General features: G+C 51.0%; 1 protein-coding gene across 1 annotated transcript in view; it reads right to left on the bottom strand.

The window, feature by feature from the left end:
* Positions 1 to 7,703: 7,703 nt before the first annotated feature.
* LOC144487746 (uncharacterized) overlaps positions 7,704 to 25,876 on the bottom strand; it is a 28,244-nt gene continuing 10,071 nt past the window's right edge. Inside the window, exons 5-11 of the mRNA XM_078205816.1 lie at positions 22,012 to 22,128; positions 18,347 to 18,484; positions 16,209 to 16,388; positions 12,640 to 12,834; positions 11,088 to 11,279; positions 10,260 to 10,372; positions 7,704 to 9,151 (exon numbers count right to left, since the gene is read on the bottom strand). Of these exons, the coding sequence (XP_078061942.1) occupies positions 10,268 to 10,372; positions 11,088 to 11,279; positions 12,640 to 12,834; positions 16,209 to 16,388; positions 18,347 to 18,484; positions 22,012 to 22,128 (927 nt within the window). The 3' untranslated portion in view covers positions 7,704 to 9,151; positions 10,260 to 10,267. The remainder of the gene's footprint in view (positions 9,152 to 10,259; positions 10,373 to 11,087; positions 11,280 to 12,639; positions 12,835 to 16,208; positions 16,389 to 18,346; positions 18,485 to 22,011; positions 22,129 to 25,876) is intronic.

Consider the following 25,876-nt stretch of genomic DNA (forward strand, 5'->3'; position numbering starts at 1 on the left):
CCTCGTCTGTCCAGCCTCTCCTTGTAGCTCATCCCCTCCAATCCAGGCAGGATCCTGGTGAACCTCCTCGCAGCCTCTCCAAAGCCTCCTCATCCTTCCTGGAACATGGAGAGCAGATGTGAAGGCAATTCTCTCAGTGCAGCCTGACTGGAGTTTTATAACACGACATCCCGACCCATGAATTCTATTGGACTTTCACCGTTTTCCACATTCCCCCAGGGGTCACGATCCTGATTTATCTTCACGATATCAACTGGGGGCAGGGTAAAGGAAGGCTAACACCATTGGGGCAGGGATTGAACAGAGCCCGGTTGTTGGCACAGTGGTTAGCACTGCTGCCTCACAGCGCCAGGGATCCGGGTTCGATTCCCAGCTCAGGTCACTGTCTGTGCAGAGTCTGCACGTTCTCCCCGTGTCTGCACGGGTTTCCTCCCACAGTCCAAAGATGTGCTGGTTAGGTGGATTGGCTATGCTAAATTGCCCCTTAGTGTCAGGGGGACTAGCTAGGGTAAATGCATGGGGTTATGGGGATAGGGCCTGGGTGAGATTGTGGTTGGTGCAGACTCGATGGGCCGAACAGCCTCCTTCTGCACGATAGGTATTCTTTGAATATTGAGTGGGAGGTGTGTGTGGGGGTGGAGGTGTGGGTGTGGGTGTGGGTGTGGGTGTGGGTGTGGGTGTGGGTGTGGGTGTGGGTGTGGGTGTGGGTGGGGGTGGGGGTGGGGGTGGGGGTGGGGGTGGGGGTGGGTGATTTCGATTTGATTTATTATTGTCACATGTATTAACATACAGTGAAAAGTATTGTTTCTTGCACGCTATACAGACAAAGCATACCGTTCATAGAGTACATATGGGGAGAAGGAAAGGAGAGGGTGCAGAATGTAGTGTTACAGTCATAGCTAGGGTGTAGAGAAAGATCAACTTGATGTGAGGTAGGTCCATTCAAAAGTCTGACAGCAGCAGGGAAGAAGCTGTTCTTGAGTCGGTCGGTACGTGACCTCAGACTTTTGTATCTTTTTCCCGACGGAAGAGAGAATGTCCGGGGTGCGTCGAGGGGGGTCCTTAATTAAGCTGGCTGCTTTTCCGAGGCAGCGGGAAGTGTAGACAGAGTCAATGGATGGGAGGCTGGTCTGCGTGATGGATTGGGCTACATTCACGACCTTTTGTAGTTCCTTGTGGTCTTGGGCAGAGCAGGAGCCCAGACCAAGCTGTGATACAACCAGAAAGAATGCTTTCTATGGGGCATCTGTAAAGGTTGGTGAGAGTCGTAGCTGACATGCCAAATTTCCTTAGTCTTCTGAGAAAGATGAGTAGGTTAGGTGGGTTGGCCATTCGGCCCATCGAGCCGGCACTGTCAACAATGCCACCCAGGCCCGATTCCGTAACTCCACATATTTAACCTCCTGGTCCCCCTGACACTAAGGGACAATCCACCTAACCTACATAGCTTTGGACACCAAGGGGCAATTTAGCATGGCCAATCCCCCTAACCTGCACATCTTTGGACACTAAGGGACAATTATCTCAGCCAATCCACCTAACTTGCACATCCTTTGGAGTGTGGGAGGAAACTGGAGCACCCGGAGGAAACCCACGCCGACGCAGGGAGAACGTGCAGACACCGCACAGACAGTGACCCAAGCCGGGAATCGAACCCGGGTCCCTGGCGCTGTGAGGCAGCAGTGAACCCGGGTCCCTGGCGCTGTGAGGCAGCAGTGAACCCGGGTCCCTGGCGCTGTGAGGCAGCAGTGAACCCGGGTCCCTGGCGCTGGGAGGCAGCAGTGAACCCGGGTCCCTGGCGCTGGGAGGCAGCTGTGTTAACCACTGCGCCACGCTAGCATAAGTCAGGGATCAGTGACGTTCTGTATGATGAGCAGTCAGCATCTCATTGAATGGCAGAGCAGGCTCGAAGGGCCGAATGGCCACAGCCTTTGCCGCCCCCCTCCCCCCGCCCCCCCCCTCCCCCTCCCCCTCCCCCTCCCCCTCCCCTCCCCTCCTTACAGTCGTACCTGACAGTAAAGGCAAGCTCGCGTACAAGTGTGTCGCTTTCCCACTGCACGGCGATCTGGCATCGCGGGCGTGCCGCGCGAACCAGCCGGCACAGGCTCTGCTTCACCCTGCGGTTTTACTGGGGGAAGACCTCCAGCCACTGGGGGCAGGCCTGCTCCACCCCCCCCGCCAGGCAGGGGCTGCAGAAGCGGTGGGCACACTCCAGCGTGACGGGCTCCCGGAACAGCCCCGGCACACGGAGCAGTGCAGCTCCTTCCCAAAGCTCTCCGCCGGTTCCCTGGCCGCCATGTTGAATATTTCCACCTCGACCTCCCCCCACCCCCCTCTCTCTCGCTCAGCTATCGGCGTGTAACGTCCTCAAACATTTTCTCTTTCACATCCTCGGCTTCCCGCCCTCAACTTTTATTTTAAAGATCGGAGTCTCTTCAGCCACTGGGTGGGTGCCAACAGCTCACAAACACAGAGGCCCCAAACTGAAGAACTCGCCCCCACCAAGGTCAGCGACAGCTCACGCATTGGCACAGCACCACCATTCGATAGGCCGATCTGTTTGTGTTTCCAATTCTGCATTTCCCTACCTGGTGAATTGCCCCCCCCCAGTATTCCAAGATGTAGGTTAGGGTGGATTGGCCAGGCTAAATTGCCCCTTAATGTCCAAAGATGTGCAGGTTTGTGCTTCACAGTCCTGCATCCACTGTGACTTGCGTTCGTCTGCAGAGAGGGATGAAGTTAAACCTGAGGGTCACCACACCTCAGGCAAGGGGGCAAGGTCAAGAAGACGGTGGCTTCGTGAATAACCTCAGCCGGTACAGGAATTGAACCCACGCGGTTGGCATCACTCTGCGTCATTAACCAGCCAACTGAGCTAATTGAAGAGGCAACCCCCATTACTGAGGGTCTTCTTTTCAATATTTGTTCCTGGGACATGGGCGTCGCTGGGCAGCATTTATTGCCCACCCCTAGTTGTCCGAGGGCAGTTCAGAGTCAACCACATTGCTGTGGCTCTGGAGTCACATGTAGGCCAGACCGGGTAAGGACGGCAGATTTCCTTCCCTAAAGGACATTAATGAACCAGATGGGTTTTTCCGACAATCGACAATGGTTTCATGGTCATCAGTAGATTCTTAATTCCAGATTTTTATTGAATTCAAATTTCACCGTCCGCCGTGGCAGGATTTGAACCCGGGTCCCCAGAATGTCGCCCTGGCTCACTAGTCCAGTGACAATACCACTGTGTCACCGCCTCCCCATCAGTGAACTCAACACTGCTTCCCAAGATGGTAGCCCAGGGTGGGGGCAACTTATTGAACACACGCTATAATGATATGTATGACGCTATTGTTCAGAAAGCCCACCAACACCTCTCCTTTCTCAGAAGACTAAGGAAATTCAGCATATCCGCTACGACTCTCACCAATTTTTACAGATGCCCCATAGAAAGCATTCTTTCTGGTTGTGTCACAGCTCGGTCTGGGGCTCCTGCTCTGCCCAAGACCGCAAGGAACTACAACAAGTCATGAACGAAGCCCAGTCCATCACGCAAACCAGCCTCCCATCCATTGACTCTGTCTACACTTCCCGCTGCCTCAGCAAAACAGCCAGCATAATTAAGGACCCCACGCACCCCGGGCATTCTCTCTTCCACCTTCTTCCATCAGGAAAATGATAGAAAAGTCTGAGGTGACGTACCGACCGACTCAAGAACAGCTTCTTCCCTGCTGATGTCAGACTTTTGAATGGATCTACCTCGCATTAAGTTGATCTTTCTCTACACCCTAGCTATGACTGTAACACTACATTCTGCACACTCTCCTTTCCTTCTCTATGAATGGTATGCTTTGGCTGTATAGCACGCAAAAAACAATACTTTTCACTGTAGCCCGGTACACGTGATGTATTTTGGTAGATTGAACCAGGGCGGGACTTACCCAGTTAATGGTAGGGCGTTGGGGAGAGTTACAGAACAATGAGATCTAGGGGTACATGTTCATAGCTCCTTGAAAGTGGAGTCACAGGTGGACAGAGTGGTGAAGAAGGCATTCGGCATGCTTGGTTTCATCGGTCAGAACATTGAATACAGGAGTTGGGATGTCTTGTTGAAGTTGTACAAGACATTGGTAAGGCCACACTTGGAATACTGTGTGCAATTCTGGTCACCCTATTATAGAAAGGATATTATTAAACTAGAAAGAGTGCAGAAGAGATTTACTAGGATGTTACTGGGACTTGATGGATTGAGTTATAAGGAGAGGCTGGATAGACTGGGACTTTTTTCTCTGGAGCGTAGGAGGCTGAGGGGTGATCTTATAGAGGTCTATAAAATAATGAGGGGCACAGATCAGCTAGATAGTCAATATCTTTTCCCAAAGGTAGGGGATTCTAAACCTAGAGGGCATAGGTTTAAGGTGAGAGGGGAGAGATACAAAAGTGTCCAGAGGGTCAATTTTTTCACACAGAGGTTGGTGAGTGTCTGGAACAAACTGCCAGAGGTAGTAGTAGAGGCGGGTACAATTTTGTCTTTTAAAAAGCATTTAGATAGTTACATGGGTAAGATGGGTATAGAGGGATGTGGGCCAAATGCAGGCAATTGGGGCTAGCTTACTGGTAAAAAAAAAAAGGGCAGCATGGACAGGTTGGGCCGAAGGGCCTGTTTCCGTGCTGTAAACCTCTAGATGACAATAATAAAATAAATCAAACACATGATCACTCCAAGAGTCACAGAAGCGGAGACAAAAACCAGAGAATGTTGGAAAATCTCAGGAGGTCTGACAGCGACTGTGGAGAGAGAATCGAGTCACGTTTCGAGTCTCGATGACCCTTCAGAGTGCAGAAGGGGTCATTAGAAACAGTCGATGCAATACATTCGAGGGAGTCTGTAAACAATTCGAACCACACATTGAAGTATCAACTCACCTTTAATTCAGAGTGACAGCGGGTTTAATACACATTACAGATGGAGAGAGGCAGGAGGAAACTCAGTGTCATTATAAATAGTTCAGATGCACTGTGTGTAATATTATACATCCAGATCCCTGTCCCTCACTCCCAGCGGCAGTGTGGCTGCCTACAGCTCAATCATATCCCCTTCCAAAATGACAGCAATTTCAGAATCTTTTCACCAAACAGAACAATCTCTCTCAGCTGCATTATACAGACACAGAGGGCAGACACGCCCAGGCAGAGAGAGAGAGTCACACACAAACACACACACAATTGCCAACTCTTGATCTGATTAAGTAGGAAACATGAGTGACACAGTGGCTAATCTCTCCTGCCTGCCCTCCAGCACCTCCGAGGCTGCAAAGCCAGCTGACTGGGCCACAAGCTCTGACCGGATCACAGCGTGAGAGGGCAAAGTGACAGAGTGATGGGGAAATGCAGAGACACAGTTAAAAGCAGCACCCAGAAAGCAGCCATATCAAATCCACATTCCTTAATAAAGCAGCATCCCCTCATTCCCCACCTGATCCGTCAGCCCCTCAGTGCATGTCCCACCCAAATAAATCTCTGTGTGCAAAGAGAGGAAGCCCCTCCCTGGGACAAAACGTAACCCGCAAATCCTTCCGAATGGAACAGCACGCTCCAAACACAGTGTCTGAGTCTCCATTCCATTAACAATGCCAATCCCACAACTATCAACATTACCCAAAGGGACAGACCTTCTCCCCAGGAAGGACGATCATAGAATCCCCACAGTGCAGAAGGAGGCCATTCAGCCCATCGGGTCTGCACTGACAACAATCCCACCCAGATCCTATCCCCCATACCCCACATATTTACCCCGCTAATCCCCCTAACACTAAGGAGCAATTTAGCATGGCCAATCCAACTAACCTGCAAGACCTGTGGACAGTGGGAGGAAACTGGAGCACCCGGAGGAAACCCACGCAGACACGGGGAGAACGTGCAGACTCCGCACAGACGGTGACCCAAGCCGGGAATGGAACCCGGGTCCCTGGCGCTGGGAGGCAGCAGTGAACCCGGGTCCCTGGCGCTGTGAGGCAGCAGTGAACCCGGGTCCCTGGCGCTGTGAGGGAGCAGTGAACCCGGGTCCCTGGCGCTGTGAGGGAGCAGTGAACCCGGGTCCCTGGCGCTGTGAGGCAGCAGTGAACCCGGGTCCCTGGCACTGTGAGGCAGCAGTGAACCCGGGTCCCTGGCGCTGTGAGGGAGCAGTGAACCCGGGTCCCTGACGCTGTGAGGGAGCAGTGAACCCGGGTCCCTGGCGCTGTGAGGCAGCAGTGAACCCGGGTCCCTGGCGCTGTGAGGCAGCAGTGAACCCGGGTCCCTGGCGCTGTGAGGCAGCAGTGAACCCGGGTCCCTGGCGCTGTGAGGGAGCAGTGAACCCGGGTCCCTGGCGCTGTGAGGCAGCAGTGAACCCGGGTCCCTGGCGCTGTGAGGGAGCAGTGAACCCGGGTCCCTGGCGCTGTGAGGCAGCAGTGAACCCGGGTCCCTGGCGCTGTGAGGCAGCAGTGAACCCGGGTCCCTGGCGCTGTGAGGCAGCAGTGAACCCGGGTCCCTGGCGCTGTGAGGCAGCAGTGAACCCGGGTCCCTGGCGCTGTGAGGCAGCAGTGAACCCGGGTCCCTGGCGCTGTGAGGCAGCAGTGAACCCGGGTCCCTGGCGCTGTGAGGCAGCAGTGAACCCGGGTCCCTGGCGCTGAGAGGCAGCAGTGAACCCGGGTCCCTGGTGCTGTGAGGGAGCAGTGAACCCGGGTCCCTGGCGCTGTGAGGGAGCAGTGAACCCGGGTCCCTGGCGCTGTGAGGCAGCAGTGAACCCGGGTCCCTGGCACTGTGAGGCAGCAGTGAACCCGGGTCCCTGGCGCTGTGAGGCAGCAGTGAACCCGGGTCCCTGGCGCTGTGAGGCAGCAGTGAACTCGGGTCCCTGGCGCTGAGAGGCAGCAGTGAACCCGGGTCCCTGGTGCTGTGAGGCAGCAGTGAACCCGGGTCCCTGGCGCTGTGAGGCAGCAGTGAACCCGGGTCCCTGGCACTGGGAGGCAGCAGTGAACCCGGGTCCCTGGCGCTGTGAGACAGCAGTGAACCCGGGTCCCTGGCGCTGTGAGGCAGCAGTGAACCCGGGTCCCTGGCGCTGAGAGGCAGCAGTGAACCCGGGTCCCTGGTGCTGTGAGGCAGCAGTGAACCCGGGTCCCTGGCGCTGTGAGACAGCAGTGAACCCGGGTCCCTGGCGCTGTGAGGCAGCAGTGAACCCGGGTCCCTGGCGCTGAGAGGCAGCAGTGAACCCGGGTCCCTGGCGCTGTGAGGCAGCAGTGAACCCGGGTCCCTGGCGCTGAGAGGCAGCAGTGAACCCGGGTCCCTGGTGCTGTGAGGCAGCAGTGAACCCGGGTCCCTGGCGCTGTGAGGCAGCAGTGAACCCGGGTCCCTGGCGCTGTGAGGCAGCAGTGCTAATCACTGTGCTGCCTTGGGGCACTTAAAAACATGGGCTGAACCTTCCCATCCTGCCTGCCACGGGAATCGGACCGGGCAGTGCGGGGGGGGGGGGGGGGAGAGGGAGATTGACCATGGAAAGATGCATTGACCTTGGGCAGAGTTTTCCAGTTACATGGGGCGAGGGAGGCTGGGAAAGTCTGCCCGAGTTCTCACCACCTAAATATGCTTCAGAAAAAAACAGTACAAAACCCGGTACAAATCTTTGGAAAACTAGAAAATGCAATTTCCCCTCGATAACTATCTCCTCCCGCTCCCTCCCTGGCCCATAACTCGAAGGAGATCCTTTCAAAGATGCAACAATTAAAGATTATTTTAAAAGGCAGTGGGTGGAGGGGTTGTAGAATATACACAAAATAAGCAAGCACTCGCTATCTCAGCCCCCCACACACGCCTGGATCAGGGAGACGATGGTTCCAATTCCCACCAGAAGTGGGAGTGCTGTAGCTCGCCAATGATTCAGGCATTACGGGAGTGACTGCATCCGGACCTGGTCAGCAAATATGTTTTAAAAAAGACAGAGAATTGATCAAACTCTTCTGTAGATGGCAGGTCATGTTTTTACTCAGAAATGTACACCATGCCACAAATCGCTATCCTCTCATTTGAACCTGGCGGTGTTCCATGCTGAATTTTCACATTCCATTCCACACCTCGCTCGAAGCCAGTCCCTGCTGAAGGTAAGGAAGTGTGGCAGTGTGTGACCTGTACAGCGGTGAATGTACGATGCGCGACCCTATCTCCCAATGGCTGCCTGATCGGGCTGGACCCTATGGAGTGGCAGCGCGGGAAGCTGAGCCAATCCGGTGCAAAGGCGCACATTCCGGGTGGGAGAGAATCTTCGGTTGGAGCAGACAGCTGTCGTGTATACAATTCTGTCAGACCCTTGTTCGCGTACATCTATTTATCATTTCAATAAACCCCCTCAATAACTCTGAAGGTGATTTGTTATGGCTTAAAGTTATTACACTGGATTCCATCCTCATCGCCAGTGTAATTGTGGCTTGGAGGAGTCGCCTTTGAAGTTATCACATTGGATCCCATCCTTGTCGCCAGTAGTTGTGGTCTGAAGTTATTAAAGAACTTATTACTAATGATAAATAGGTACATGCAAACAGGGGTCGGACAGAACTATACACACATCCACTCTCTTCTCCTCCCTGGCTCCCACTGATGCCCCAACCCAAGATATGTTCCCTTGCTCCTGATTGGCTTGGCTTCCCACGCTGCCTCTCCATAGGGTCCAGCCCGATCATGTGGCCCCTCGGGTATCGCCCCCTTCCAAAGCAGAGGGGGGGGGGGGTCACGCTCGCGACAGAATGGTCCACAGTCCAGCAGCAATAAATCTGTAAATCTAAAGAGGGCCGAAGGCAAGTTTTCCTATTCCACTGCTCATTCTAACAGAGAAAGAGGCACTTAAAAAAAAACAAAAGAGGGAAGCCAGGATCATATCCCATCTACATGGACAACTTAAATATAAAAAAGTTAAGAGGAGGAAGAGTCGGAGGTTTGAGGTCAGTACCAGCGCTCTTTACAGAATAAAGAGAGTTTGAGATGATGCCCACAGAATGTTAAATTGAAGAGAATTTCTCTCCTTCCGATTTATCAAAGGATTTCGCAAGTCTGGCACGATGTAGGGAGATTATTTGGCTTTCTTCTCTTTGGTTTTCAGTTTCTCTGCTCTTTCGAGTTCGTGCGATACCTTCACAAAAACAGAGTGGAAAAAACATCAAATACTTCAGCCAGTGAAATATTCCCAAATGCAAAGCGGGCGTTTCTGCAGCAGGAGGAAGCAGGGTTAATGTTCCGAGGCGTACCGTCACCGTCACGCGACAATGGTCCCAATTTTGGGGAGACTTCATTCGTGAGACCAATGATCTTTTTTTTAAAAGAAGAGATCTCCAAGACTTGGAACACGGCCTACAGCAAGTTCAAAAGTAGCTGCACTCGAGGAGAACTCCTTCCCTCCCGAAGCCGATTCCTCCACTCGAGTCCCAATTGGTCACCTGGACCATGTGACCCTTACTCTGCTGTGTTGCCCTGAAAGAGACCCCGGCTTGCTTACCTTCATCAGCCGGGGCATTGAGGACAAGATTGGGAAATCATGTGGCAGCTACATAAAACCTGGGTTCGGCTGCATTTGGAATATTGCGTGCAGTTCTGGTCACCACATACGGAAAGGGCGTGGAAGCTTTGGAGAGAGTGCAAAGAAGGTTCACCAGGATGCTGCCTGGTCTCGAGGGTGTTGACTATGAGGAGAGGTTGAATAAACGAGGATTGTTTTCACTGGAAAGACAGAGGTTGAGGGGGGACCTGATGAGAGGTCTACAAAATTATGAGAGGCACAGACAGGGTGGATAGTCAGAGGCTTTTTCCCCAGGGTGGAAGTGTCAATTACACGGGGGGGGGGCACGGGTTCAGGGTGAGAGGGGGTAAGTTTAAGGGAGATGTGTGGGGGAGGTTTGTCACACAGAGAGTGGTGGGTGCCTGGAACCCGCTGCCAGAGGAGGTGGTGGAAGCAGGAACATTACCAACATTTCAGAGGCAGCTGGACGGGTTCATGAACAAGGAGGGAATCGAGGGATTCGGACCGAGGAAGGGCAGAAGTTTTTTTAAAAATTTAGTTCGGGCATCATGATCAGCACAGGCTTGGAGGGCCGAAGGGCCTGATCCTGTGCTGCACTGCTCTTTGTTCCAGATTCTAATCAGTCACAAGGGCAGCTTTGTTGAAGTTATCCTGGCTCGGAAACCTGGAAAAAAGGATTGGAACGGAAGACCGGTGTCAAATCCCGTGACCCATCACCACTCACCTTTAACCTCACAGGGTCTGCTTCATTCCGACCTTCAGCAGTACGCTGTCACACAACTGATCCTTAAGACACGCGAGGATGCGGTCTCTCTCTTTTCCATCTTCCAGAATGTTCTGCCCCAGAGAGAAGGGAAAGATGTCAAGCTGGTAACCGAGCGAAAGGCCAGAGCAACAAGTCACCAGTTTCGGGGGGGGGGGGGGGGGGGAGCGGGGAGAGGAAATCCATCAATACCTGCAGTTTGTTTTACCAGAAAGCGAGTGGCAATGACACAGTCAGGAGTCCCGCGACCCTCACGCCACAGAAACTGAACTGGACCCAGCCATATAAATACGTGGCGAGGAACCCTGACTGCCCCCAGAGCCTGTCCACCATCTACAAGGCACAAGTCAGGAGTGTGATGGAATACTCCCCACTTGCCTGGATGCTGCAGCTCCAACAACACTCGAGAAGCTCAACACCATCCAGGACAAAGCAGCCCCACTTGATTGGCCCCCCCATCCACAGACACTCACTCCCTCCACCCCCGACACACAGTGACAGCCGTGTGTACCATCTACAAGATGCACTGCAGCAACTCACCAAGGCTCCTTAGGCAGCACCTTCCGAATCCCCTCTAAATCTCCTTCCCCTTACCTTAAATCTGTGCCTCCTGGTTATTGACACCTCTACTAAGGGAAGAAGTTCCTTCCTATTTATGTAGGGTACCAGAACTGTGCACAGTACTCGAGTTGTAACCAGCGTTTTATACAGCTCCATCATAACCTCCCCACTCAGACATTCAACCCCTCGGCTAATAACACTGCTGGAATGTTACAGATAAATATTCACCAGAATCAGTTGATCCTTCTCTGCAAGGAGGGTTTTCAGAGAAGCCAGTTCAATGAAGCAATCCTGTGTCTCTGCGCCATCCGATTTTGCCAGCTGGGCCAACTCTTTCTCCCTGGCACAGAGCCGCTGCTTAAGGGCAAGGACATCCTGAGCTTGAATGGCCAACGTCTCCAAGTGATTGGCTGAGATCCCCTGGAAGATCATTGGCAGATGGTTTAGCATGATTGGAACAGAGGGAGCTGATTGGAGGTTTGTGTTCAACATGGCTAACACAGCAAGGTACATGAAGGGACTGGGTTCACGCCGCAGAGCTGTGGAGTTCATTGGCAGCAGGGCTGTGGGCAGAGGAAGCTGCCATTCAGCCCATCGGGCCAATGCCAACTCCCTATTGAACCATTCAAACCTGTTCCGCCCGCTCTTCCGCTGTCGTACCTGAAGTTTAAAATGGTTATCATGTGTGTTAACCTGCCCAGAATAGCGACAGACCCACCTTTCCCAGCACAGGGATCAGAGGCAGTTAATAAAACTCTCCTGCAAAAAAAAATATAGATTGAAAATGGAAAGGATGGCCAGATAGTGAACAACACTCGGCACCATCCAGGACAAACCAGCCCCGCTTGATTGGCCCCCCATCCACAAACATTCACTCCCTCCACCACCGACGCACAGTGACAGCCGTGTGTACCATCTACAAGATGCACTGCAGCAACTCACCAAGGCTCCTTAGGCAGCACCTTCCAAACCCACGCCCGCTTCCATCTAGAAGGACAAGGGCAGCAGATACCTGGGGACACCCCCACCTGGAGGCTCCCCTCCGAGTCACTCACCATCCCGACTTGGAAATATATCAGCCGTTCCTTCACTGTCGCTGGGTCAAAATCCTGGAGCTCCCTCCCTAACAGCACTGTGGGTGTACCTACACCTCAGGGACTGCAGCGGGTTCAAGGCGGTGACTCACCCACCACCTTCTCAAGGGGCAGTTAGGGATGGGCAATAGATGCTGGTCTGGCCAGAGACACCTGCCTGAATTGTTGAATAGTTTCAAGGAGGAGGTAGAGGGGTGACACAGTGATACAGCAGTTAGCACTGCTGCTCACAGCGCCAGGGACCCGGCTTGGGTCGCTGTCTGTGCGGAGTCTGCACCTTCTCCCCGTGTCTGCGTGGGTTTCCTCCGGGTGCTCCAGTTTCCTCCCACAGTCTGAAAGATGTGCTGGTTAGGGTGCATTGGCCGTGCTAAATTCTCCCTCAGTGTACCCGAACAGGTGCCGGAGTGTGGCGACTAGGGGATTTTCACAATAACTTCATTGCAGTGTTAATGTAAGCCTACTTGTGACACTAATAAATAAACTTTATATATTTTGATTTTAAAAATGGGTTAGAGGGAGATGGGGAACAGGTGGGGAGGTGGATTTGAGGCCCAGGAGAGATCATTCATGATCTGATTAAAGGGATGAATTTGTCACCTTCTGCTCCCAATTCCGATGTTCCGTTAAGGGGACAGCGAGAGTTTGGCCAGTCAGATATAGAGCAGTCTCTTGGTCCAATAACTTACCTTGATCATCTGGTCTTTGTCATCAATACTCTTCAGAAGCTCCTCGATGGCCTTGGTGTGATCTGCAGCCTGGTGAGTCTGTTCCGCCAGGACCCTGGACAAAAGCTGCTCCGTGTCTTTCAGTCGCAGGTAGAGGCACGCGGAACTGTCGGAATCATCGCTCAGGCCCTGGCTGAGTAGCGAGTCCGTGAGGGCCTGTACGGGTGGAGAGAGAGAGAGAGAGAGAGAGTGGGGAGAGAGTTCACAGAGAGGGGCTTCCTTCCCCAACCCACGACCGCCGCCCCATAATAAACCCCGGTGTGCAACCAGGCCGATTCCCCAGCCTGACCGCGCAGGAGTGAACTGCTAATCACGTTCTACAGAACGGTAACAACCAGTGTACAGTGAGCTCAATCCACACCTGCCCACTGATCCGGCTGAAGAGACAGTGCCACTCTGGAGGACAGCGCTGGCGCCGCCATTTAGAAATAAAGCTGGAAGGAACCACGCCTCAGAATCCCTACAGTGCAGAAGGAGGCCATTCGGCCCATCGAGGCTGCACCGACCACAAGCCCACCCAGGCCCTATTCCCATAAACCCACACATTCACCCTGCTAATCCCCTGATACTAAGTGACAATTTAGCACGGCCAATCCACATAACCCACACATCTTTGGACTGCGGGAGGAAACCGGAGCACCCGGAGGAAACCCACGCAGACACGGGGAGAATGTGCAGACTCCACACAGACAGTGACCCAAGCCGGGAATCGAACCAGGATCCCTGGCGCTGAGAGGCAGCAGTGCTAACCACTGTGCCGCCCCATCTTCCAATCAGGCACGTTGCAGCCTTATTTGGTCCAATAACTTTAGGCTGGGACCTTTCTCCTCCATCTTGGTTTTCCCCAATGCAAACCCACCCCTCCCCCACTGGGCCAGCTCTCACTGGTCCTACAGCTTAGCGCCTCCTTTGTTCTCCTATCAACACATTCGGCTTTCTTTACCCTTTTTCCCCACTATTAACACCTCCTTCAGTCCTTAATGCTACCATTAACACCCTCCATTATCTCGTGTCCAGAACAATCTGTCAACTCTCCTGAACTCTGACCTTTCATTCTGCTTCCCCAACTATACAATCCAATATCTTTCAATCCCTCGTTTGATTTGAAGAAGAGTCACACGGACTCAAAACCTTAACCCCCGTTTCTCTCTCCAAAGATGCTGCGGGGGAGGTGATGGCCTAGCGGAAAATATCGCTAGACAATTAATCCAGAAACTCAGCGAATGTTCTGGGAACCCGGGTTTGAATCCCGCCACGGCAGATGGTGGAATTTGAATTCAATAAAAAAAATCTGGAATTAAGAATCTACTGATGGCCATGAAACCATTGTGGATTGTCAGAAAAACCCATCTGGTTCACTAATGTCCTTTAGGCAAGGAAATCTGCCGTCCTTACCCGGTCTGGCCTACATGTGACTCCAGACCCACAGCAATGCGGTTGACTCTCAACTGCCCTCCAAGGACAACTAGGGATGGGCAATAAATGCTGGCCCAGCCAGCGACACCCATGTCCCACGAATGTCCCATCTAGAAGTCCCTCCATGCACCTCTCCAACTCACCTTTGACACTCCCAGCACTGTTCCCCGAATCCCATGGTGTTTTTAAACATTAAAAATCTATCGAACTCCTGTCTTGAATATACAAGATGGACCCTCTGCAGCTTTCTGAGGTAGAGGATTCAACATCCTCTGAGTGAAGAAGTTTCTCCTCATCTCAGTCCTAATCAGCCTCCCCGGTATCCTGAGAATGTGGCCCCTTGTTCTACAGCCCCTCCATCAGCCGAGGAAGCAACATTCCTCCATCCAGTCTGTCCAGCCCTGTCAGAGTTAGACTCCCTCTCATTCTTCTAAGTCACAGTGAATCCAGGCCCAGTCGACCAATCTCTCCTCACACGACAATCCTACCATCCCAGGAATCAGTCTGGTGAACCCTCACTGCACTCCCTCTGTGGCCAGTATTTCCTTTCTTAGTTAAGGAGGCCAAAACTGCCCACAATACTGCAGGGGTGTTCTCAATGAGGCCCTGTACAGCTGCAGCAAGACCTCCTTGCTCCTGTATTCAAGTCTCTTGCAATAAAGGGTTCGTGGTGGGAGATACAGGAAGGATATCAGAGGTAGGTTCTTTACGCAGAGAGTGGTTGGGGTGTGGAATGGACTGCCTGCAGTGATAGTGGAGTCAGACACTTTAGGAACATTTAAGCGGTTATTGGATAGACACATGGAGCACACCAGGATGATAGGGAGTGGGATAGCTTGATCTTGGTTTCAGATAAAGCTCGGCACAACATCGTGGGCTGAAGGGCCTGTTCTGTGCTGTACTGTTCTATGTTCTATGTCATCTGGCTTTCCAACTCGCTGTAGCTGCATGTTTGCCTTCAGTGACTGGTGTACTAGGACACCCAGGTCCCTCTGTATGTCAACATTTCCCAATCTCTCAACATTTCAGACATATTCTTCCTACCAAAGTGGATAAACTCTAATTCCTCCTGTAATCCACCTGCCAACATTTAGCCTGTCCAAATCCTCCTGAAGTATCTTTGTATCCTCCTCACAGCTCACACTCCCAGCTAGCTTTGTGTCATCTGCAAATATTACATTTAATCCTTACATCCAAAATCATCGATATTAAATGACAAATAGCCGGGAGCTCCAAAAGCATTCATCATCGTGGTACAGGATACTGAAAGGCCTGGAAAGAGTGGACATGGAGAAGATGTTTCCATTTAGTGGGAGACTCGGATCCAAGGGTAGGATCAGAGTAAAGGAACAACACTTTAGAACCGAGATGAGGAGGAATTTCCTCAGCCAGAGGGTGGTCATCAAATTCCTACAGTGCAAAACGAGGCCATTTGGCCCATCAAGTCTACACTGACCACAATCCCACTCAGCCCCTATCCCCATAACCCCACATATTTACCCTGCTAATCCCCAACACTAGGGTCAATTTAGCATGGCCAATCCACCTAACCCATGCACCTTGGACTGTGGGAGGAAACTGGAGCATCCGGAGGAAACCCACGCAGACACGGGGAGAACGTGCAGATTCCACACAGACAGTGACCCGAGGCCAGAATTGAACCCAGGTCCCTGGCGCTGTGAGGCAGCAGTGCTAACCACTTGAATCTGTGGAATTCATTGTATAGAGGAAGCCGGGTCATTGAGTGTCTTTAAGACAGAGAGAGAGAGGTTCTTGATCAATAAGGGGATCAAAGGTTACGGGGAAAAGGCGGGAGAATGGGGTTGAGAAACTTATCAGGCATGATTGAATGGCGGAGCAGACTCGATGGGCCGAGTGGCCTCATTCTGCTCCTATATCTTCTGGCCTGACCCCACTGGATGGAAGTTGTTGGGAGATTGGGCTCTGGGTTTTAAAAAATTGCAGATTCTCTTCTGCAAAGGGACCAGGAGTGAGGCAGGTGGGTTTGTCCATCAGGCAAGGTCGAGTCTGAACCTTAGGCACCCCCAACGTCCCCCCTCTCCCCCCGGGGATCATGAATCCAGCGCCACACCCTCTCTCTTCACCCACCATACCTCCACGTCACTGGCACGGTTCTGCAGAGCTGCCTGGAGCTGGGTGATGATGCCATCCTTTTCCCGCAGGGCACGCACCCTCCCTTCAGCCCGCTGGCTACCGGCCTCCTTCAGGCTCCTACACAGCGTCTCCAGCTGTTCGACCGCAGTGTGCTGCGTCTTGAGGGCGTGGTTCAACATCTAGAATGTAACAGGGGACAAAAGCCTGGCTTGAGCAGAGCACTAACAAACGCCACCCGTCCAGAGAGACGGGTTCTCCAGAATGAGGCAGTTTACAGATGTTTTAGAAAGAGGTTGCGACATTCCACTGGGAGCCACTTATTTAGACGTTAAATTAGTTTTGGAATTCTGGGGGTGGGATTTTAAAGGGAGCGCAGGAGCGGTGGGAGGGGCCTGGGATTATACCTGCGCATAATGGTGGTAGGGCAGATTGAGAGCAATAAGAATGGGCCATTCGGCCCTCCAAGGCTGCTACACCATTCAGTAAGATCACCAGTGACCTCAAGTCCACTTTCTTGTAATCCAGAGACTCAGGGTAATGTTCTGGGGACCCGGGTTCGAATCCCACCATGGCAGATGGCAAAATTAGAATCATAGAATCATAGAAACCCTACAGTGCAGAAGGAGGCCATTCGGCCCATCGAGTCTGCACCGACCACAATCCCACCCAGGCCCTACCCCCACATATTTTACCCGCTAATCCCTCTAACCTACACATCCCAGGACTCTAAGGGGCAATTTTTTTTAACCTGGCCAATCAACCTAACCCGCACATCTTTGGACTGTGGGAGGAAACCGGAGCACCCGGAGGAAACCCACGCAGACACGAGGAGAATGTGCAAACTCCACACAGACAGTGACCCGAGCCGGGAATCGAACCCGGGACCCTGGAGCTGTGAAGCAGCAGTGCTAACCACTGTGCTACCGTGCCGCCCCAATTCATTAAAAATCTGGATTTAGAGGTCTAATGATGACCATGAATCGATTGTTGTGAAAACCCATCTGGTTCGCTATTGTCCTTTAGGGAAGGAAATCTTACTGGGTCTGGGCCTCCAGAGCCTCGGCAATGTGGTTGACTCTCAACTGCCCGTCTGAAATGGAGGGCAGTTAGGGATGGGCAGTGAAAACTGGGCCCAGCCAGTGACGCCCACTCTTAATCAACTTAAAGAAAGAGTTCTAATAAACTTGCATAAGAAATTAAAATAGTTTAGCCACAGTACAAAGATGAAGATTGTCAGAGAATACAGCAGGATATCGATAGGCTGGGAAATTGGGTGGAGAAATGGCAGATGGAATTTAAGCTGGATAAGTGCGAGGTGATGCATTTTGGGAGATCTAATTCAGGTGGGAGCTATAAAATAAATGGCAGAACAATCAGGACCATAGACACAGATCTGGGAGTTCAGGTCCACAGATCCTTAAAAGCATTTGGCATGCTAGCCTTCATCAGCCGGGGCATCGAGTATAAAAGTTGGCAAATTCTGTTACGGTTGTACAAAATGTTGGTTAGGCCGCATTTGGAATACTGTGTCCAATTCTGGTCACCACGCTACCAGAAGGACATAGAAGCTTTGGAGAGAGTGCAGTAAAGGTTTACCAGGATGGTGCCTGGTGTGGTGGGTATTAGTTCCAAGGAGAGATTGAATAAACTGGGATTGTTCTCCCTGGAAAGACGGAGGCTGAGGGACGACCTGATCGAAGTTGATAAAATTATGAGGGGTGTGGATAGGGTGAAAAGTTGGAAGCTTTTTCCCGGGGCAGAAATGACAATTACAAGGGGGCACAAGTTCAAGATACGGAGGGAAAGGTTCAGTGGAGATGTGCGGGGGAAGTTTTTACACAGAGGGCGGTGGGGGCCTGGAATGCACTGCCAAGTGAGGTGGTTGAGGCAGACACGTTAGTGACATTTAAGACTCATCTGGATAGACACATGAACAGACGGGGAATAGAGGGATATAAGCAGATGGTCTAGATAGGATAACGTGATTGGTGCAGGCTTGGAGGGCCGAAGGGCCTGCTCTTTGTTGAACTGGAGTATTGGATTGGAGAGAGAAGGGGGTGGAAAGGATTCAGAAGGATGGTTCTGGGAGTGAGAAGGGTTGGTGAATGCCACAGGGTGGCACAGTGCAGGATCTCACGTTGATCATTTCCTCATTGCGGACGAGGACCTCTCCCAGACGACTCAGATCTCGATCCTTCTCCCTCAGAGCTTTCCGAAGATGCAGAATTTCCGTCTCCTTCCCCTCCAGGGCAGCAAATTTCTCATCTGCCGATCGCTTGCCAAGAAAACAGAAAGGGATTTCAATAATTAATCAGTTCAAACCGGAATGAGATGGGATGGGAAGGTTTGGGATTTACAACACTCCCTGCCCAGGGCACTGTGACAATATCACGGGCATTCGGCCTCTGATATTCGGGTAAGCGTTCTCCAAGGCGGCCTTCGCGACACACGACAGCGCAGAGTCGCGGAGCAGAAACTGATAGCCAGGTTCCGCACACACAAGGACGGCCTCAACCGGGATATTGGGTTTATGTCACACTATTTCACATAAATATTTCTGCTTTTTTCCTCCTGAGTCTTTATCATGCGATCCTAGAATCAGAATTTATGTCACACTATTTGTAACTCCCACAGTTGTGTGGACCTGCAGAGTTTCACTGGCTGTCTTGTCTGGAGACAATACACATCTTTTTAGCCTGTCTTGATGCTCTCTCCGCTCCCATTGTTTTGTTTCTTAAAGACTGGATTAGTTGTAAGTATTCGCATTCCAACCATTATTCATGTAAATTGAGTCTGTGTCTTATAAGTTCTGTTTGTGAACAGAATTCCCACTCACCTGAAGAAGGGGCTCAGAGCCTCGAAAGCTTGTGTGGCTTTTGCTACCAAATAAACCTGTTGGACTTTAACCTGGTGTTGTTAAACTTCTTACAATATCCGTCCACATAGGAAGCAACCCGATGAAGGAACAGCGCTCCGAAAGCTCGTGATAGCAAATAAACCTGTTGGACTTTAACCTGGTGTGGTGAGACTTCTTACTGTGCCCACATACCATCAAGGGTCACATAGCTATAAAATCACCAGGGTGGCACAGTGGGTTAGCACTGCTGTCCCACAGCGCCAGGGGCCCAGGTTCAGTGCCAACCTCTGTGTGGAGTTTGCACTTTCTCCCCATGCGTGGGTTTCCTCCGGGTGCTCCAGTTTCCTCCCACAGTCCAAAGATGTGCAGGTTAGGTGGATTGGCCATGATAAATGTGAGGATTTATGGGGATAGGGCAGAGGGGAGGGCAGGGAAGGGGGTTCAGAGAGTCAGAGGGGAGGGCAGGGAAGGGGGTTCAGAGAGTCAGAGGGGAGGGAAGGGGGTTCAGAGAGTCAGTGCAGAGCCGACGGGCCGAATGGCTTCTTTTCCACTGTAGGAATTCGATAGCACTGAATGCATAAAACATACAGAACAGTACAGCACAGAACAGGCCCTTCGGCCCACGATGTTGTGCCGAGCTTTATCTGAAACCAAGATCAAGCTATCCCACTCCCTGTCATCCTGGTGTGCTCCATGTGCCTATCCAATAACCGCTTAAATGTTCCTAAAGTGTCTGACTCCACTATCACTGCAGGCAGTCCATTCCACACCCCAACCACTCTCTGCGTAAAGAACCTACCTCTGACATCCTTCCTATATCTCCCACCATGAACCCTATAGTTATGCCCCCTTGTAATAGCTCCATCCGCCCGAGGAAATAGTCTTTGAACGTTCACTCTCTCTATCCCCTTCATCATTTTATAAACCTCTATTAAGTCTCCCCTCAGCCTCCTCCGCTCCAGAGAGAACAGCCCCAGCTCCCTCAACCTTTCCTCATAAGACCTACCCTCCAAACCAGGCAGCATCCTGGTAAATGTCCTCTGCACTCTTTCCAGCGCTTCCACATCCTTCTTATAGTGAGGTGACCAGAACTGCACGCAATATTCCAAATGTGGTCTCACCAAGGTCCTGTACAGTTGCAGCATAACCCCACGGCTCTTAAACTCAAACCCCCTGTTAATAAAAGCTAACACACTATCGGCCTTCTTCACAGCTCTATCCACTTGAGTGGCAACCTTTAGAGATCTGTGGATATGGACCCCAAGATCTCTCTGTTCCTCCACAGTCTTCAGAACCCTACCTTTGACCCTGTAATCCACATTTAAATTAGTCCTACCAAAATGAATCACCTCACATTTATCAGGGTTAAACTCCATTTGCCATTTTTCAGCCCAGCTTTGCATCCTATCTATGTCTCTTTGCAGCCTACAACAGCCCTCCACTTCATCCACTACTCCTCCAATCTTGGTGTCATCAGCAAATTTACTGATCCACCCTTCAGCCCCCTCCTCTAAGTCATTAATAAAAATCACAAAGAGCAGAGGACCAAGCACTGATCCCTGTGGCACTCCGCTAGCAACCTGCCTCCAATCCGAAAATTTTCCATCGACCACCACCCTCTGTCTTCGATCAGACAGCCAGTTACCTATCCAATCGGCCAACTTTCCCTCTATCCCACACCTCCTCACTTTTCATCATAAGCCGACCATGGGGGACCTTGTCAAACGCCTTACTAAAATCCATGTATATGACATCAACTGCCCTACCTTCATCAACACACTTAGTTACCTCCTCAAAAAATTCTATCAAATTTGTGAGGCACAACTTGCCCTTCACGAATCCGTGCTGACTATCCCGGATTAATCCGCATCTTTCTTAATGGTCATAAATCCCATCCCCAAGGACCTTTTCCATCAATTTACCAACCACCGAAGTAAGACTAACCGGTCTATAATTACCAGGGTCATTTCTATTCCCTTTCTTAAACAGAGGAACAACATTCGCCACTCTCCAGTCCTCTGGCACCATCCCCGTGGACAGCAAGGACCCAAAGATCAAAGCCAAAGGCTCTGCAATCTCATCCTTTGCCTCCCAAAGAATCCTAGGAAATATTTCATCAGGCCCAGGGGACTTATCGACCTTCAGTTTATTCAAAACTGCCAGTACATCCTCCCTCCGAACATCTATTTCCTCCAGCCTATTAGCCTGTAACACCTTCTCTTCCTCAAAAACATGGCCCCTCTCCTTGGTGAACACTGAAGAAAAGTATTCATTCATCACCTCACCTATCTCTACTGACTCCATACACAAGTTCCCACTACTGTCCTTGACCGGCCCTAACCTCACCCTGGTCATTCTTTTATTCCTCACATAAGAGTAAAAAGCCTTGGGGTTTTCCTTGATCAGACCTGCCAAGGACTTCTCATGTCCCCTCCTAGCTCTCCTAAGCCCCTTTTTCAGCTTGCTCATCACTAAACACTCCAGCCACCAGCCTGTATGGTGCTGTGAGGTGAAGCTATAGCGGCACTGTCACTGGACTGGTAACGCTGAGGCCCAGGCTGATGCTCTGGGGAACTGGGTTCGAATCCCACTGCGGCAGGTGGAGGAATTTAAATTCTATGAATAAAATCTGGGATATGAAGCAGCCTCCGTAACGGTGACCATGTCGGTAAAACCCACCTGGTTCACTCATGTTCTTTCGGGAAGGAAATCTGCTGTCCTTACCCGGTCTGGCCTACACGTGACTCCAGAGCCACAGCAATGTGGGTGACTCTTAACTGCCCTCTGAACTGGCCGAGGGAGACACTCAGTTCAAGGGGCAATTAGGGATGAGCAGTAAATGCTGGCCCAGTCCAGCGATACCCAACGTCCCATTAAAATAAAGAAGAATTGATGTTTACACTGATTCCGTGCGTCTCAGGCGAGTTGGGGGATCTCTGGTTTACCTGTAACGCCGTGTCTCTCTCCTTCAGCCGAGACCGCAGCTTCTCAGTTATGTCTCCTTCCACATCAGCCTCGGGCCTGGTTCCACTAGCGAGCTGTCTGAACAACTCCATAAACCCCTGAGAGGGAGACACGGGGAGAAAGGGGTGGGGAGGAATTGGCAGGAAAGGAAGGGAAATGGGGAGGGAGGGAATAGTAGAGAGAGAGAGAGACAGAGATTTTTTTAAAAGTACAGGTTTTACCACCAATGCCTCTACTTTCTCAGAAGACTAAGGAAATTTGGCATGTCAGCTACGACTCTCACCAACTTTTACAGATTCACCATAGAAAGCATTCTTTCTGGTTGTATCACAGCTTGGTAGGATTTGATTTATTATTGTCACATGTATTAACAGGGAAAAGTATTGTTTCTTGCGCGCTATACAGACAAAACATACCGTTCATAGAGAAGGAAAGGAGAGTGTGCAGAATGTAGTGTTACAGTCATAGCTAGGGTGTAGAGAAAGATCAGCTTAGTGTGAGGTAGGTCCATTCAAAAGTCTGACAGCAGCAGGGAAGAAGCTGTTCTTGAGTCGGTTGGTACGTGACCTCAGACTTTTGTATCTTTTTCCCGATGGAAGGTGGAAGAGAGAATGTCCGGGGTGATTGGGGTCCTTGATTATGCGGCTGCTTTGCTGAGGCAGCAGGACGTGTAGACAGAGTCAATGGATGGGAGGCTGGTTTGCGTGATGGACTGGGCTACATTCACAACCTTTTGTAGTTTGTGGCCTTGGGCAGAGCAGGAGCCCAGACCAAGCTGTGATACAACCAGAAAGAATGACTCCTGCTCTGCCCAAGACCGCAAGGAACTACAAAAGGTCATGAACGTAGCCCAGTCCATCACTCAAACCAGCCTCCCATCCATTGACTCTGTCTACACTTCCCGCTGCCTCAGCAAAGCAGCCAGCATAATCAAGGACCCCACGCACCCCGGACATTCTCTCTTCCACCTTCTTCCATCAGGAAAAAGATACAAAAGTCTGAAGTCACGTACCGACCGACTCAAGAACAGCTTCTTCCCTGCTGCTGTCAGACTTTTGAATGGACCTATCTCGCATTAAGTTGATCTTTCTCTATACCCTAGCTATGACTGTAACACTACATTCTGCACCCTCTCCTTTCCTTCTCTATGAACGGTATGTTTTGTCTGTATAGCGCGCAAGAAACAATAGTTTTCACTATCCCAGTACACGTGACAATAATAAAATCATGATGTCAGATTCAAACACTTCAGCTCCACAATGCAACAGGAGAACAATGATAAATATCACGGAACAGCCAACCCCACAACAAGTCTCGGAAATTCAGATTATAAAACGAGGAGAGATTCCAAATCATTCCCATTTGATTTAAAATAATCTCTGACCAAAAATCCCTCGCAGCGAGAGCCACTCGTCCTGGGGAGAGCAGAATGACAATGTTACCGTCTCAAAACCAGCCAATCCCATCACAAGCTTCAACTACACTGCTCCGCCCCGAAACCCACGGCATCTCCATCTGCTCACCCCCTGATCTCAGGAATCTCAGCGCAGGATATGGCCCTTCGGCCCATCATGTCTGGGCTAGCTCTTTCTGAGAGCGATCCAATCAGCCCTGCTCTCTCCACAGAGCTTTATCTATTATCCAATTCCCCCCCGATTGGATCTGCATTCTTCAACCCTTTCAGACATTGCAATTCCCAATCTGGAATGCTGCGGTTGAAAAAAAAAAATCGTAATCACCGGTTGGTAACAGCGCAAGAATCACTGAAAAAAAAAAAGGACACACACTGTTGAAGCATTTCATTTAGCACTCATCATTTAGCACTTCTTCTCCCAGAGGGTGGTGAATCTCTGGAATTCTCTGCCCACTGAGGTGGTGGAGGCTACCTCGCTGAATATGTTTAAAGCGCGGATGGATGGATTCCTGATCGGTAAGGGAATTAAGGGTTATGGGGATCAGGTAGGTAAGTGGTACTGATCCACGTCAGATCAGCCATGATCTTATTGAATGGCGGGGCAGGCTCGAGGGGCTAGATGGCCTACTCCTGCTCCTATTTCTTATGTTCTTATCAGGTCAGACACATTTCCCAACCTATCACCATTTAAATATTATTCTGTTGTTATGTTGGGCAGCACAGTGGTTAGCACTGCTGCCTCACAGCGCCAGGGACCCGGGTTCACTGCTGCCTCACAGCGCCAGGGACCCGGGTTCACTGCTGCCTCACAGCGCCAGGGACCCGGGTTCACTGCTGCCTCACAGCGCCAGGGACCCGGGTTCACTGCTGCCTCACAGCGCCAGGGACCCGGGTTCACTGCTGCCTCACAGCGCCAGGGACCCGGGTTCACTGCTGCCTCACAGCGCCAGGGACCCGGGTTCACTGCTGCCTCACAGCGCCAGGGACCCGGGTTCCATTCCCGGCTTGGGTCACTGCCTGTGTGGAGTCTGCACGTTCTCCCCGTGTCTGCGTGGGTTTCCTCCGGGTGCTCCAGTTTCCTCCCACAGTCTGAAAGATGTGCTGGTTCGGTGTATTGGCCATGCTAAATTCTCCCTCCGTGTACCCGAACAGGTGCCGGAGTGTGGCGAGTAGGGGATTTTCACAGTAACTTCATCGCAGTGTTAATGGAAGCCTACTTGTGCCTAATAAATAAACTTTACTTACCTATCTCCATCTGAAGTGGATAACGTCACATTTATCCATGTTATACTGCACCTGCCATGTATTTGCCCACTCAACTCAACTCAACGCCTCTGAACATCCTCCTCAGCACTCACATTCCCACCAAGTTTCATGTCATCAGCAAACTTGGAAATATTACCTTTGGTTCCCTCACCCAAATCAATGATGAATATTGTGAATAGCTGAACCCGAAGCACTGAACCCTGTGGGACCCCACTAGACACTGCCTGCCACGTGGAAAAAGACCCATTTATTCCTACTCTCGGTTACCTGTTTGCTAACCAATTCTCAATCTGTGCCAATATATTATCCCCAATCCAACAGGCTTTAATTTTGCACACTAATCTCTTATGTGGGACTTTATCAAAGCTTTCTGAAAATCTAAATACACCACATCCACTGGTTCTCCCTTATCTATCCTGCAAGTTACATCCTCAAAACACTCTGTAGGTTTTTAAAAAATTTATTTCCTTTTCATAAATCCATGTTGACTTTGTTAATCCCGTAGATATTTTCTCAGTGCCCTGGTAACACAACCGTTATAATAGACTACAACTGACATTAGGCTAACAAATCTCACAACGTTTTGGCCTCAACTACTTTCTGTGGGAGTGAATTCCACACATTCACCACCCTCTGGGTGAAGAAATTTCTCCTCACCTCAGTTCTAAAAGGTTTACCTTTTATCCTCAAACTATGACCCCTAGTTCTGGACTCCCCCCACCATCGGGAACAATCTTTCTGAATCTACCCTGTTAGAATTTTATAAGTTTCTATGAGATCCCCTCTCACTCTTCTCAACTCCAGTGAAAAGAATCCTAACTGACTTAGTCTCTCCTCATATGACAGACCTGCCATCCCAGGAATCAGCCTGGTAAACCTTCGCTGCACTCCCTCTATAGCAAGGACATCCTTCCTCAGATAAGGAGACCAAAACTGTACACGATACTCCAGGTGTGGCCTCACCAACACCCTGTACAATTGCAGCAAAACATCCCTATCCCTATACTCAAATCCTCTCACTATGAAGGCTAACATACCTTCTTTACTGCCTGCTGTACCTGCACGCTTACTTTCAGCGACTGATGCACGAGGACCCCAAGGTCTCGCTGAGTATCCACCTCTCTCAATTTACACCCATTCAAGTAATAATCTGTCTTCCTATTATT

Source organism: Mustelus asterias, unplaced genomic scaffold, assembly GCF_964213995.1.
Source record: "Mustelus asterias unplaced genomic scaffold, sMusAst1.hap1.1 HAP1_SCAFFOLD_1018, whole genome shotgun sequence".
Classification (NCBI taxonomy): domain Eukaryota; kingdom Metazoa; phylum Chordata; class Chondrichthyes; order Carcharhiniformes; family Triakidae; genus Mustelus; species Mustelus asterias.